The sequence below is a fragment of the Coregonus clupeaformis genome, chromosome 17, assembly GCF_020615455.1.
Source record: "Coregonus clupeaformis isolate EN_2021a chromosome 17, ASM2061545v1, whole genome shotgun sequence".
Taxonomy (NCBI): Eukaryota; Metazoa; Chordata; class Actinopteri; order Salmoniformes; family Salmonidae; genus Coregonus; species Coregonus clupeaformis.
This window is the reverse complement of record NC_059208.1, coordinates 63,554,693-63,570,560: the sequence shown is the minus strand read 5'-3', so window position 1 is coordinate 63,570,560 and position 15,868 is coordinate 63,554,693. Positions and strand designations below refer to the sequence as shown.

Sequence of the window (15,868 nt, the reverse complement as noted above, 5' to 3'; positions counted from 1 at the left end):
TGACTCGGACTGCAGAGTGAAGGAAAAGCAACCAACAAGTGCTCAGCATATGTGGGAAGTCCTTCAAGACTTTTGGAAAAGTATTCCAGGTGAAGCTGGTTGAGAGAATGCCAAGAGTGTGCAAAGCTGTCATCAAGGCAAAGGGTGGCTATTTGAAGAATCTCAAATATAAAATATATTTTGATTTGTTTAACTCTTTTTTTGGTTGCTACATGATTCCATATGTGTTATTTCATAGTTTTGATGTCTTCACAATTATTCTACAATGTAGAAAATAGTAAAAAATAAAGAAAAACCTTTGAATGAGTAGGTGTTCTAAAACCTTTGACAGATAGCGTATACAGTACCAGTCAAAAGTTTGGACACACCTACTCATTCAAGGGTTTGTATACTCAGTTTATAATGGTGTGTATAGACATTATGGACAGTATATGACTAGAAAAAGGTGTGTACAGCAGTATTTATATAGAATGAGCCATGACTACAATACAGTATAATGAATACTATACATATAAAGTGGGTAAAACAGTATGGGAACATTACTTTATTATCACGTCAGGTTGTCTACAACTTGAAATACTCTGTTGAATGCAAATATACATATTTCTCTTGTCCCTCCCCAAAGCATGTTAGGGGGCGGGAGGAATTTGAATGGGAAGGTGTAGACTTGAAAACCTGCTGGACTTTACTTTCAGTTTCACAGTACAAAGGTTCCTCCACAGCAACTTTTTTTCTTCGCTTTTCATTCTCTCTCTCTCGCTCTCTCTCTTTCCTTGGGGTAGATAAGTGCTAGAGCCAACGCTAACGTGTGGGATTTCTGTTTACACAGCCACCATGGAGGAGGAAGTGGGAATCCCTGTCCCGTTCAAGTACCCCGCCTCTGACTTCTTGTTGACTGTCAGTGGTCTGTTGTTTTTTCTCACGGATGTGGTACTAGACGTGTTGGCGGTGGTGTCTTTTTACCGACAAGAGGCCTACGTGTTCATGGGAATGCTGGTGTTTCTACTACTGGGCTCCTCAGCCCTGGTCCAGGCTTTCAGCTGGCTGTGGTACCACTATGACAAGGACAGGACTGAGACCAGGACAGAGAGCCTTGTGAAGAGCCTCCGCTCCCTCAAGATCCTCCATGTGTTCCAGATGGGAGTCTACCTCAGGTTCAGTTAAACTTTGTTGACTAAACTTGATGTTGAACTGTGAACAGAAACAGCCACAGACTGTGTTTATAACCTAAATAACTTGTTTCACCAGTGGTGGAAAAGGTACCCAATTGTCATACTTAAGTAAAAGCAAAGATCCCTTAATAGAAAATGACTAAAGTAAAAGTGAAAGTCACCCAGTAAAATACTACTTGAGTAAAAGTCAAAAAGTATTTGTTTTTAAATATACTTAAGTATCAAAAGTAAATGTAATTGCTAAAATATACTCAAATATCAATAGTAAAAGTATAAACCATTTCAAATTCCTTATATTAAGCAAACCAGACAGCACCATTTTCTTGTTTTATTTAATTCACAGATAGCCAGGGGCTCACTCCAACACTCAGACATCATTTAGAAATGAAGCATTTAAGTAGTACTTTAAAGTATTTTTACTTAAGTACTTTGCACCACTGGTTTTCACAATCCTTATGAGCTTTAAGTCTGGCAAGCAAGGCTCCTTTAAGAATTTGGTTGCTTTATGTGTTTCCATCTCACCTCAAGGCGGAAACACCTTTGTAACCAAACTCCTTTCTAGAATATAAAATGAAGATAGTTATTATATTCACTGTGAATACCGTGTATAAAATCCAAAAATATCAAATGGCTGTCATTTTAGATACGCTGGTGTGGTGAGGATCTCGATATGTGGCTTCTGCTGTGGAAAGCGTTACACGGAGGGCGATGCTGTATTTCTGACCCATGACCTCAACATGCTGCGCCTCATCGAGACCTTCTCTGAGAGCGCCCCACAGCTTGTCCTCATGCTCACCATCATCATCCAGAGGGGAGAGGTGGAGCCCATCACAAGTACGTACAAGCAAACAAACATACCATTAATTAGAACACAAAGACCTAGAGGTACAGTTGAAGTCGTAAAGTTTCCATACGCTTAGGTTGGAGTCATTAAAAAAACTCGTTTTTTTCAACCACTCCACAAATTTCTTGTGAACAAACTATAGTTTTGGCAAGTCGGTTAGGACATCTGCTTTGTGCATGACACAAGTAATTTTTCCAACAATTGTGTACAGACAGATTATTTCACTTATAATTCACTGTATCACAATTCTAGTGGGTCAGAAGTTTACATACACTAAGTTGACTGTGCCTTTAAAAAGCTTGGACATTTTCAGAAAATGATGTCATGGCTTTAGAAGCTTCTGATAGGCTAATTGACATAATTTGAGTCAATTGGAGGTGTACCTGTGGATGTATTTCAAGGCCTACCTTCAAACTCAGTGCCTCTTTGCTTGACATCATGGGAAAATCAAAAGAAATCAGCCAAGACCTCAGAAAAATAATTGTAGACCTCCACAAGTCTGGTTCATCTTTGGGAGCAATTTCCAAATGCCTGAAGGTACCACGTTCATCTGTACAAACAATAGATTGGCGGGGCACGCGTAGACAAGATGGCGTATTGAATAGAAATCGGTACAAAACACCTCAAGATAAAAACATAATATTCAAAATCAGTAAGTTAGACTAAATATTAGCATTTCATATATTCGCAGCTAATATAATTCAATCTGGATAATAACACAAAACAGATCATAAGGCTAGAGAAATATATCGACAAATATTACAACAACACGCAACACCCAAACATGACTGAAGACAAGCGTGGAGAGCCGATCCCCAAAAGGAAACGCGACTCATCGACTGATGCAGATGATATATGCTTTTCACCACTGGGTATGGTAAGTGTGGAAAGCGACCTGTTGAAGTCGATAAATGACAAATTGGGCATACTAGAATTGGTCAGTTAGGACGTAAAAGAGTTGAAAGCGAGTCTTCAAATGAGTGACGAAAAAGCTTTGGTAATGGAGAAAGAAACCAAAGAATTAAAAGTGACTAAAATGGAAACGGACGTTAGGGAACTAAAAAAGGAGAACAACCTTCTGAGAGAAGCCTTACTAGACATCCAAACTAGATCGATGAGGGAAAATCTAGTACTTACGGGTATTCAGGAAAAGGAGGGAGAAATAACAGAATATTATGAAGGACTTCCTCCAAGATGGCGTAGCAGTGCGGTCGTGGTTTTATTCTGTGTCCTAGTGTAAATATCCCGTTTCTTGTTTTTTTTTGTCTATTTTGTATATACAGTGGGGAAAAAAAGTATTTAGTCAGCCACCAATTGTGCAAGTTCTCCCACTTAAAAAGATGAGAGAGGCCTGTAATTTTCATCATAGGTACACGTCAACTATGACAGATAAAATGAGAAAAGAAAATCCAGAAAATCACATTGTAGGATTTTTTATGAATTTATTTGCAAATTATGGTGGAAAATAAGTATTTGGTCAATAACAAAAGTTTCTCAATACTTTGTTATATACCCTTTGTTGGCAATGACACAGGTCAAACGTTTTCTGTAAGTCTTCACAAGGTTTTCACACACTGTTGCTGGTATTTTGGCCCATTCCTCCATGCAGATCTCCTCTAGTGCAGTGATGTTTTGGGGCTGTCGCTGGGCAACACGGACTTTCAACTCCCTCCAAAGATTTTCTATGGGGTTGAGATCTGGAGACTGGCTAGGCCAGTCCAGGACCTTGAAATGCTTCTTACGAAGCCACTCCTTCGTTGCCCGGGCGGTGTGTTTGGGATCATTGTCATGCTGAAAGACCCAGCCACGTTTCATCTTGAATGCCCTTGCTGATGGAAGGAGGTTTTCACTCAAAATCTCATGATACATGGCCCCATTCATTCTTTTCTTTACACGGATCAGTCGTCCTGGTCCCTTTGCAGAAAAACAGCCCCAAAGCATGATGTTTCCACCCCCATGCTTCACAGTAGGTATGGTGTTCTTTGGATGCAACTCAGCATTCTTTGTCCTCCAAACACGACTGAGTTGAGTTTTAACCAAAAAGTTCTATTTTGGTTTCATCTGACCATATGACATTCTCCCAATCCTCTTCTGGATCATCCAAATGCACTCTAGCAATCTTCAGACGGGCCTGGACATGTATTGGCTTAAGCAGGGGGACACGTCTGGCACTGCAGGATTTGAGTCCCTGGCGGCGTAGTGTGTTACTGATGGTAGGCTTTGTTACTTTGGTCCCAGCTCTCTGCAGGTCATTCACTAGGTCCCCCCGTGTGGTTCTGGGATTTTTGCACACCGTTCTTGTGATCATTTTGACCACACGGGGTGAGATCTTGCGTGGAGCCCCAGATCGAGGGAGATTATCAGTGGTCTTGTATGTCTTCCATTTCCTAATAATTGCTCCCACAGTTGATTTCTTCAAACCAAGCTGCTTACCTATTGCAGATTCAGTCTTCCCAGCCTGGTGCAGGTCTACAATTTTGTTTCTGGTGTCCTTTGACAGCTCTTTGGTCTTGGCCATAGTGGAGTTTGGAGTGTGACTGTTTGAGGTTGTGGACATGTGTCTTTTATACTGATAACAAGTTCAAACAGGTGCCATTAATACAGGTAACGAGTGGAGGACAGAGGAGCCTCTTAAAGAAGAAGTTACAGGTCTGTGAGAGCCAGAAATCTTGCTTGTTTGTAGGTGACCAAATACTTATTTTCCACCATAATTTGCAAATAAATTCATTAAAAATCCTACAATGTGATTTTCTGGATTTCTTTTTCTCAGTTTGTCTGTCATAGTTGACGTGTACCTATGATGAAAATTACAGGCCTCTCTCATCTTTTTAAGTGGGAGAACTTGCACAATTGGTGTCTGACTAAATACTTTTTTTCCCCACTGTATTTCTCAATTTTACTTTTCATTCTTTAACTAAATATACTTTCCTGCAACCCGCCTCACCCAACGTGGAAAGGATTCTATTATTTCTTTGCAACTTTCATCAAGAACCTTAAGCTGAAACTAGTGTAGCTGCAACTGAATGGCTACTTGCTATTAGCCACCGTTAGCATCTTCACCATTGTCCGTGGCCTACACTATCCACCAGCCAGCTCTAGCTCTAGCCTGGACAATTCGTCGGCCAGTCTGCACAGCGTGCTATCGACCCAGAGCTTATTGGACTTTCTGCCGGAATCACTGGACCCTAGCGCCGGATCATTGCAACCAGCTAGCTAGCTGCAACCTGTTGTTGGCTAATTACCATTGCCCCATAGCAAGCACCAGTTAGCCTTGAGCTAGCCTCAGGCCCATCTCCCGGCTATCTACCTCTCTGTCAACCGGACGGGACCTCCTAGTGTTGACACTGAGCCCCGCCGATCCAACACGACTGGTTTGCCGACGCAAATCGTCTGATGTGGTTTCAACAGGCTTCCCGTTGCGACGACCACGAAGATCCATCTGCTAGCCCCGGCCCGCTAGCACACGCAAACTACAACTGTGCTCCCTGCTAGCTGTGCTGAAGCACCAATTTGAACTGCTCTCGGACTCACATATTGCTGTTCACTGGACCTTATGATCACTCAGCTGCACAGCTGATGCCTGCTGGACTGTTCCTTTACACGGTACCCTGTCCTGTTTATCTGTTTAGCCTCAGCCCAAACTTTATCGCTATTACCAGTTGTTGTCTTAGCTCTCTCTAATAACACCTGTGATTGCTTTATGCCTCTCTCCCATGTCAATATGCCTTGCCTATTGCTGTTTGGGTTAGTTCTTATTATACAATTTCACTGTAGAACCCCTAGTCCCTCTCAAACTGCCTCAAATAGTTCCTTTGATCCACCCCCCATACACGCCGAGACCGGCTCAATCGGTGCCTCCAGTGATGCTATCTCTTTCATTGTTACCCAACGCTTAGGTTTACCTCAACTGTACTCATATCCTTCCATATCCTTTTCTGTACATAATGCCCTGAATCTTTTCTACAACGCCCGGAGAACTGCCCCCTTTATTCTATGTACCCAACGCACTAGAAGACCAGTTCTTAAAGCCTTTAGTCGTATCCTTATTCTAGTCCTCCTCTGTTCCTCTGGTGATGTAGAGGCGAACCCAGGCCCTGCAGCCCCCAGTATCACTCCTACTCCCCAGGAGCTATCATTTGTTGACTTTTGTAACCGTAAAAGCCTTGGTTTTCTGCATGTAAATATCAGAAGCCTCCTTCCTAAGTTTGAGTTATTCACTGCGTTAGCACACTCCACCAACCCTGATGTTCTAGCAGTGTCTGAATCCTGGCTTAGGAAGGCCACCAAAAATTCTGAAATGTACATCCCCAACTATAACATTTTCCGTCTAGATAGAACTGCCAAAGGGGGTGGAGTTGCAATCTACTGTAGAGATAGCCTGCAGAGCTCTATCATACTATCCAGGTCTGTGCCCAAACAGCTTGAGCTTCTACTTCTAAAAATCCACCTTTCAAGAAATAAATCTCTCACTGTTGCCGCTTGCTACAGACCCCCCTCAGCCCCCAGCTGTGCCCTGGACACCATATGTGAATTGATTGCCCCCCATCTATCCTCAGAGTTCGTACTGCTTGGTGACCTAAATTGGGATATGCTTAACACCCCGGCCTTCCTACAATCTAAACTAGATGCCCTCAATCTCACACAAATCATCAACGAACCTACCAGGTACAACCCTAAATCCGTAAACATGGGTACCCTCATAGATATCATCCTGACTAACTTACCCTCTAAATACACCTCTGCTGTCTTCAACCAGGATCTCAGCAATCACTGCCTTATTGCCTGCGTCCGTAACGGGTCCGCGGTCAAACGACCACCCCTCATCACTGTCAAACGCTCCCAAAAACACTTCAGCGAGCAGGCCTTCCTAATTGACCTGGCCCAGGTATCCTGGATGGATATAGATCTCATTCCGTCAGTAGAGGATGCCTGGTTGTTCTTTAAAAGTAATTTCCTCTCAATCTTAAATAAACACCCCCATTCAAAAAATACAGAACTAAGAACAGATATAGCCCCTGGTTCTCCTCAGACTTGACTGCCCTTGACCAGCACAAAAACATCCTGTGGCGTACTGCATTAGCATCAAATAGCCCCCGCGATATGCAACTTTTCAGGGAAGTTAGGAACCAATATACACAAGCAGTTAGGAAAGCAAAGGCTAACTTTTTCAAACAGAAATTTGCATCCTGTAGCACTAACTCCAAAAAGTTTGGGGACACTGTAAAGTCCATGGAGAATAAGAGCACTTCCTCCCAGCTGCCCACTGCACTTAGGCTAGGAAACACTATCACCACCGATAAATCTACAATAATCGAGAATTTCAACAAGCATTTTGCTACGGCTGGCCATGCTTTCCACCTGGCTACCACTACCCCGGCCACCAGCTCTGCACCCTCCGCTGCAACTTGCCCATGCCCCCCCGCTTCTCCTTCACACAAATCCAGACAGCTGATGTTCTGAAAGAGCTGCAAAATCTGGACCCCTACAAATCATCTGGGCTAGACAATCTGGACCCTTTCTTTCTAAAACTAGTCCCCGAAATTGTCGCAACCCCTATTACTAGCCTGTTCAACCTCTCTTTCGTAACGTCTGAGATCCCCAGAGATTGGAAAGCTGCCGCGGTCATCCCCCTCTTCAAAGGGGGTGACACTCTAGATCCAAACTGTTACAGACCCATATCCATCCTGCCCTGCCTTTCGAAAGTTTTTGAAAGCCAAGTTAACAAACAGATCACCGACCATTTCGAATCCCACCGTACCTTCTCCGCTATGCAATCCGGTTTCCGAGCTGGTCATGGGTGCACTTCAGCCACGCTCAAGGTCCTAAACGATATTATAACCGCGATCGATAATAGACAGTACTGTGCAGCCGTTTGCATCAACCTGGCCAAGGCTTTCGACTCTGTCAACCACCGCATTCTTATTGGCAGACTAAATAGCCTTGGTTTCTCAAATGACTGCCTCGCCTGGTTCACCAACTACTTCTCAGATAGAGTTCAATGTGTCAAATCGGAAGGCCTGTTGTCTGGACCTATGGCAGTCTCTATGGGGGTGCCACAGGGTTCAATTCTTGGGCCGACTCTTTTCTCTGTGTATATCAATGATGTCGCTCTTGCTGCTGGTGACTCTCAGATCCACCTCTACGCAGACGACACCATTTTGTATACATCTGGCCCTTCATTGGACACTGTGTTAACAAACCTCCAAACGAGCTTCAATGCCATACAACACTCCTTCAGTAGCCTCCAACTGCTCTTAAACACTAGTAAAACTAAATGCATGCTCTTCAACCGAACGCTGCTTGCACCCGCCCACCCGACTAGAATCACTACTCTCGACGGGTCTGACCTAGAGTATGTGGACAACAACAAATACCTAGGTGTCTGGTTAGACTTTAAACTCTCCTTCCAGACTCACATTAAGAATCTCCAATCCAAAGTTAAATCCAGAATCGGTTTCCTATTTCGCAACAAAGCCTCCTTCACTCATGCTGCCAAACATGCCCTTGTAAAACTGACTATCCTACCGATCCTTGACTTCGGCGATGTCATTTACAAAATAGCCTCCAACACTCTACTCAGCAAATTGGATGTAGTCTATCACAGTGCCATCCGTTTTGTCTCCAAAGCCCCATATACTACCCACCACTGTGACCTGTACGCTCTTGTTGGCTGGTCCTCACTACATATTCGTCGCCAAACCCACTGGCTCCAGGCCATCTATAAATCACTGCTAGGCAAATCCCCGCCTTATCTTAGCTCATTGGTCACCATAGCAACACCCACCCGTAGTATGCGCTCCAGCAGGTATATCTCACTGGTCATCCCCAAAGCCAACACCTCCTTTGGCCGCCATTCCTTCCAGTTCTCTGCTGCCAATGACTGGAACAAATTGCAAAAATCTCTGAAGCTGGAGACACTTATCTCCCTCACTAACTTTAAGCATCAGTTGTCAGAGCACCTTACCGATCACTGCACCTGTACACAGCCCATCTGAAATTAGCCCGCCCAACTACCTCATCCCTATATTGTTATTTATTTTGCTCATTTGTACCCCAGTATCTCTATTTGCACATCATCTCTTGCACATCTATCATTCCAGTGTTAATACTAATTGTAATTATTTTGCACTATAGCCTATTTATTGCCTTACCTCCATAACTTGCTACATTTGCACACACTGTATATATATTTTTCTGTTGTATTTTTTACTTTATGTTTTGTTTTACCCCATATGTAACTCTGTGTTGTTGTTTTTATCGCACTGCTTTGCTTTTTCTTGGCCAGGTCGCAGTTGTAAATGAGAACTTGTTCTCAACTGGCTTACCTGGTTAAATATAGGTGAAATAAATAAATAAATAAAATAAAATACAGCGCTACAAATCCCACTCGAGGCTGTCGATAAAATCCAACTCGAACGTGTACATCGTTTCGGAAAAAGAGGACAGAAATATGAGCGCCCAATCGTTGCCAAATTTTCTTTTTTTAAGGATAAAGCTATGGTGAAAAGCCTAGGAAAAAGACTTGCTGGCACGAAAATAGGCATGAATGATCAGTTCCCGAGGGAGATTGTAGAAAGGCGCAAAGTTCTGTATCCAATCTTCAAGGAAACAGATTAAAAGGGAAACGTGTTGCACTCGTGGTGGATAAATTATATATTGACAACAAAATGTTCAGAGACACAAAGACTACTCCATGGCTATTCTAAAAGTTGTAATAGAGGAGTCAAATATTGGAGCACCTGATACTGACCTAGATACAAAGAGAAGGAATATAATATCTATTGTATACAGGAAACTCATTCAACAATTCGAGATGAAGTTGCGTGGAAAAAAGAATGGGGGGAATATACTTCTCCCATGGGCAAAGAAATTCAAAAGGGGTGATGATATTAATTAATAGTAACTTCGATCCGAATGTGCAAATTGTCCAAATAAATACGCAAGGTAGATGGATTATTTTAAATATGTTATTGGACCATAAACAGATATGGCTCATTAACCTTTACGGACAAAATAATGATGATCCACAATTCTTTGACAATATATATAATAAATTATCAAGCCTGCAAGCAACTCAAGACAATATTATTATGGTGGGGGATTATAATACTGTTTTAAATAGCTCAATGGGCCGTAAAGGAAATCACACCACAAACAATCACCCACATGCTCTTAAGGAAATTGTGAATGTCATGGATACATTAGAACTAGTAGATATATGGAGGCTTAAATATACTGATCTAGTGAGATATATATATGGCGGAGACTGAATCAAGCTAGTCGTCTTGACTTCTTTCTTATCTCATTCTCGTTGGCACCAAAAGTAAAAAAAAAGTGTTGATAGGGGACAGAATGCGGTCGGACCATCATATAATAGGCATATACATTACTCTTACTGAATTTCCACGTGGGCGAGGATATTGGAAATTTTATCAAAGCCTATTGGATGATAATTTATTTATAATTAGAACAAAGGAATTTATAATGGACTTTTTCCAACATAACATAGGTACAGCGAATCCCCTTATTGTATGGGACACCTTTAAATGTGCCTTTAGAGGCCATGCAATTCAGTACTCATCTCGAAAACAAAAGCAATTTAGGTCAAAAGAGTTTATACTAAGAAAGGAAATAGAAAGTCTAACAGAACAGATAGATGGCAATAAAAACTGTAACATAGAGGCTCAGAATAAATTAGAGGAAAAACAAAAAGAAATGGAGAAACTTATTCAAGAAAGATCAAGTGTAATATATTATAAAAATAAAGCAAACTGGATGGAATATGGGGAAAAATGCACAAAATTCTTTTTTAATCTTCAACATAGGAATGCTACCAAAAATAACTTAATGAAACTGGTTACAATTGACGGAGTCACCCATAATTCACCAAATGATATTTTGAAGGAAGAAACAAAGTACTTTAAGCATATGTTTTCTTTTCAGTTGCCTCCATCTCCTCTAACTGAAGCTAATTGTAGAGATTTTTTTCTATTGATAATGTCAAATTAACAGCCACACAGAAAGACTCATGTGAAGGTGCAATTACAGAGGAGGAACTTCTGGATGCAATTAAAGACTTTAAGTACGGGAAAACTCCAGGGTTGGATGGCATACCAGTCGAGGTATACCAAACCTTTTTTGATATACTAAGAGGACCGTTATTAGCAGGATACAAGTGGAAAATATAAAGAAAGGGGAGTATATATATAAAAACAAAACATGGGGGATTGGAAGTGATGCAGACAATTACATTGATAGAAGATACAATCTATCTGCAATATTAAGCTGATCCATTCCCCCCCAAAAATGAAAAAAAAGAAGAAAAAAAAAAGGAAAAAATAGATAGAAAAAAAACAAACAATAGTACACAAGTATAAACACCATGGGACCACGCAGTCGTCATCCTGCTCAGGAAGGAGACACGTTCTGTCTCCTAGAGATGAACGTACTTTGGTGCGAAAAGTGCAAATCAATCCCAGAACAACAGCAAAGGACCTTGTGAAGATGCTGGACTAAACAGGTACAAAAGTATCTATATCCACAGTAAAACACGTCCTATATCGACATAACCTGAAAGGCCGCTCAGCAAGGAAGAAGCCACTGCTCCAAAACCGCCATAAAAAAGCCAGACTACGGTTTGCAACTGCACATGGGGACAAAGATCGTACTTTTTGGAGAAATGTCCTCTGGTCTGATGAAACAAAAATAGAACTGTTTGGCCATAATGACCATCGTTATGTTTGGAGGAAAAGGGGGTGGCTTGCAAGCCGAAGAACACCATCCCAACCGTGAAGCACGGGGGTGGCAGCATCATGCTGTGGGGGTGCTTTTCTGCACGAGGGACAGGTGCACTTCACAAAATAGATGGCATCATGAGGAAGGAAAATTATGTGGATATATTGAAGCAACATCTCAAGACATCAGTCAGGAAGTTAAAGCTTGGTCGCAAATGGGTCTTCCAAATGGACAATGACCCCAAGCATACTTCCTTAGTTGTGGCAAAATGGCTTAAGGACAACAAAGTCAAGGTATTGGAGTGGCCATCACAAAGCCCTGACCTCAATCCTATAGAAACTGTGTGGGCAGAACTGAAAAAGCGTGTGCGAGCAAGGAGGCCTACAAACCTGACTCAGTTACACCAGCTCTGTCGGGACGAATGGGCCAAAATTCACCCAACTTATTGTGGGAAGCTTGTGGAAGGCTACCTGAAACGTTTGACCCAAGTTAAACAATTTAAAGGCAATGCTACCAAATACTAATTGAGTGTATGTAAACTTCTGACCCACTGGGAATGTGATGAAATAAATAAAAGCTTAAATAAATAATTCTCTCTACTATTATTCTGACATTTCACATTCTTAAAATAAAGTGGTGATCCTAACTGACCTAAGACAGGGAAGTTTTACTAGGATTAAATGTCAGGAATTTTGAAAAACTGAGTTTAAATGTATTTGGCTAAGGTGTATGTAAACTTTAGACTTCAACTGTATATCTGGTGGATATAAGTGATATGTAACTAGGCCCCAGATTTTTCCATGGTCAGGTCGTTTGTTTAGGAAAAACTCCTTTAAGAGGTGACTGACTCCAAACCTGATGATACATTTTTATAATTCCTTTCATTGACAGTTTACTTGTTATAACATCCTGAATTTATGTTTTGTCTCTTCCTCAGTCTTAAAGGCACTTGGTTCAGTGTCTGCCATCGCCGTCAGCGTGACCATGTACCACCGCTCCCTGCGTTCCTTCCTCCCAGACAAGGCCAAGCAGGGCTGGTGCTCCTCAGTGGTCTTCTTCATGTGGAACCTGCTCCTGATTGGTCCACGCGTGGCAGCAGTCGCCCTCTTCACCTCGGTCTTCCCCTGCTTCATCGCTGCCCACTTCCTGTCTTCCTGGATGGTTCTATTTTTCTTCGTCTTGCGACTGAAGACGGACTTCATGGAGAGCGCCGGCGGAGAATGGCTCTACCGGGCCACCGTAGGTCTCATCTGGTACTTCAGCTGGTTCAACGTGGCGGAGGGGCACACCAGGTGGCAGAGCACCTTCTACCACACCTGGATAGGAGTGGATATTGGGATGCTTTGTGGTCTTTGGGTGTGGCAGATGAGCAAGAACCCTCCATATTTTGAACTGCCCCTAGATCCTTATGTCATCCTTGGCATTATGATCTCACTCTACATAGCTGGGCTCTGTCTTAAGGTGATATACTACAAATTCTGTCACCCAAAGATTACAAAGCTGGGAGAAGTTGAGTATCACCTTGAGCCGAGGTCGGAGGAGGTCCCCACAGATGGGGATGTAGTTGACTCTGGGTTAATGAACCGTAGTAGGGGTCTTACAGAGCCCGTCAGAACCTACTTAGGCCCTCCGGAACCGGCCGTCAGGATCAATAACAGGATGAGGAATTTAGCTGATAACTTCTACTCTTAATCCGGATTATCAGATGCCTCCTACACATTGAGAAGACTGTATGGGCTTGTTCAACATTGTAGCCGACAACCCAGCCAGGCGACTGCCGACTGACTGATCTACAAATCACCTTGCATCATAAATAACTACTCATTATTTGTAGATCAGTCAGTCAGAATTGACCCACAATGAGTAAAATTTACCCACAATGAGTAAAGGGTCTGTCGGTTTACGATCCATCCGTGTACTTGATTAATTCATCAATCAATTAATTAATCAACGACACTAATTAGTAAGGAACTCCCCTCACCTGTTTGTATATAGGTCTTAATTGAAAGGAAAAAAACAAACTCAGTGGAACGAGTCCTACTTAAATGAACCATCTCTACAGTGTGACACACTAAATGTTAGCAGGGTGTGCACTCTGTCAGGACTAGACGGTAAAAACCTTCAGGGGATCTCAGAATGGGATTTTAACAGTGCAGTTCTGAGTGAACGTTTCCTTGGTCTTCGTGTGTACAGTCGTGGTCAAAAGTTCTGAGAATGACACAAGTATCGGTCTTCACAAAGTTCGCTGCTTCAGTGTTATGAGATATTTTTGTCAGATGTTACTGTGGTATACTGAAGTATAATTACACGCATTCCATAAGTGTCAAAGGATTTTATTGACAATTACGTTAAGTTTATGCAAAGAGTCAATATTTGCAGTGTTGACCTTTCTTTTTCAAGACCTCTGCAATACGCCCTGGCATGCTGTCAATTAACTTCTGGGCCACATCCTGACTGATGGCAGCCCATTCTTGCATAATCAATGCACAGGATTGGCCACAAATTCTCAATGGGATTAAGATCTGTGGAGTTTCCTGGCCATGGACCCAACATTTCGATGTTTTGTTCCCCGAGCCACTTAACACTTTTGCCTTATGGCAAGGTGCTCCATCATGCTGGAAAAGGCATTGGTCGTCACCAAACTGTTCTTGGATGGTTGGGAGAAGTTGCTCTCGGAGGATGTGTTGGTACCATTCTTTATTCATGGCTGTGTTCTTAGGCCAAATTATGAGTGAGCCCACTCCCTTGGCTGAGAAGCAACCCCACACATGAATGGTCTCAGGATGCTTTACTGTTGGCATGACACAGGAGTGATGGTAGCGCTCACCTTGTCTTCTCCGGACAAGGTGTTTTCCGGATGCCCCAAACAATCGGACAGGGGATTCATCAGAGAAAATGACTTTACCCCAGTCCTCAGCAGTCCAATCCCTGTACCTTTTGCAGAATATCAGTCTGTCCCTGATGTTTTTCCTGGAGAGAAGGGGCTTCCTCGCTGCCCTTCTTGACACCAGGCCATCCTCCAAAAGTATTTGCCTCACTGTGCGTGCAGATGCACTCACACCTGCCTGCTGCCATTCCTGAGCAAGCTCTGCACTGGTGGTGCCTCGATCCCACAGCTGAATCAACTTTAGAAGACGGTCCTGGCACTTGCTGGACTTTCTTGGGCGCCCTGACGCCTTCTTCACAACAATTGAACCTCTCTCCTTGAAGTTCTTGATGATCCGATAATTGGTTGATTTAGGTGCAATCTTACTAGCAGCAATATCCTTGCCTGTGAAGCCCTTTTTGTGCAAAGCAATGATGACGGCACGTGTTTCCTTGCAGGTAACCATGGTTAACAGAGGAAGAACAATGATTTCAAGCACCACCCTCCTTTTAAAGCTTCCAGTCTGTTATTCTAACTCAATCAGCATGGCAGAGTGATCTCCAGCCTTGTCCTCGTCAACACTCTCACCTGTGTTAACGAGAGATTCACTGACATGATGGCAGCTGGTCCTTTTGTGGCAGGGCTGAAATGCAGTGGAAATGTTTTTTGGGGATTAAGTTCATTTTCATGGCAAAGAGGGACTTTGCAATTAATCTGATCTCTCTTCATGACACTCTGGAGTATATGCAAATTGCCATCATCAAAACTGAGGCAGCAGACTTTGTGAAAATTAGTATTTGTGTCATTCTCAAAACTTTTGACCACGACTGCAGTGTTCTGGACTGCCTGATTTTCATGTGTGTGATGCGAATGTGATCCTTTTTGTACAGTGATGCCAAAGGCACATTTCCATCACGGATGGACCAAGTTATATTCTTTCTTTCCCAAAGGTACTTTTCCCCTACAGCTGCTGGCGAGGTTCTGAAGTCTAAAGTTAGACGACGTACAGTATTTTTGTTTTATTGTTACATTCTGCTGTAAATTATGTATGCATGCACTAAAACACTGACAATGAAACCAGGCACCTTTCAAAGTACTTTTATTTGTATTTACACTACCATGAGTATTGTTAATGTACACAGGACAACCTTATTGGGCCTTCAACAGTGTTCCGGTCCCATACAGAAAAGTGGGGTGGGAAAACACATGAGTCAGTTATACACCACATGACCGAAAGTATGTGGACACCTG

The 15,868-nt window shown here is 42.5% G+C and overlaps 1 protein-coding gene across 1 annotated transcript; it reads left to right on the top strand.

Moving 5' to 3' along the window:
* Window positions 1–696: 696 nt before the first annotated feature.
* On the top strand, window positions 697–14,007 carry LOC121586799 (XK-related protein 8-like). The gene is made up of 3 exons (XM_041903794.1): window positions 697–1,154; window positions 1,816–2,006; window positions 12,689–14,007. The coding sequence occupies exons 1-3, from the start codon at window positions 835–837 to the stop codon at window positions 13,441–13,443; spliced, it is 1,266 nt and encodes a 421-aa protein (XP_041759728.1). The 5' UTR covers window positions 697–834; the 3' UTR covers window positions 13,444–14,007.
* Window positions 14,008–15,868: the final 1,861 nt, after the last annotated feature.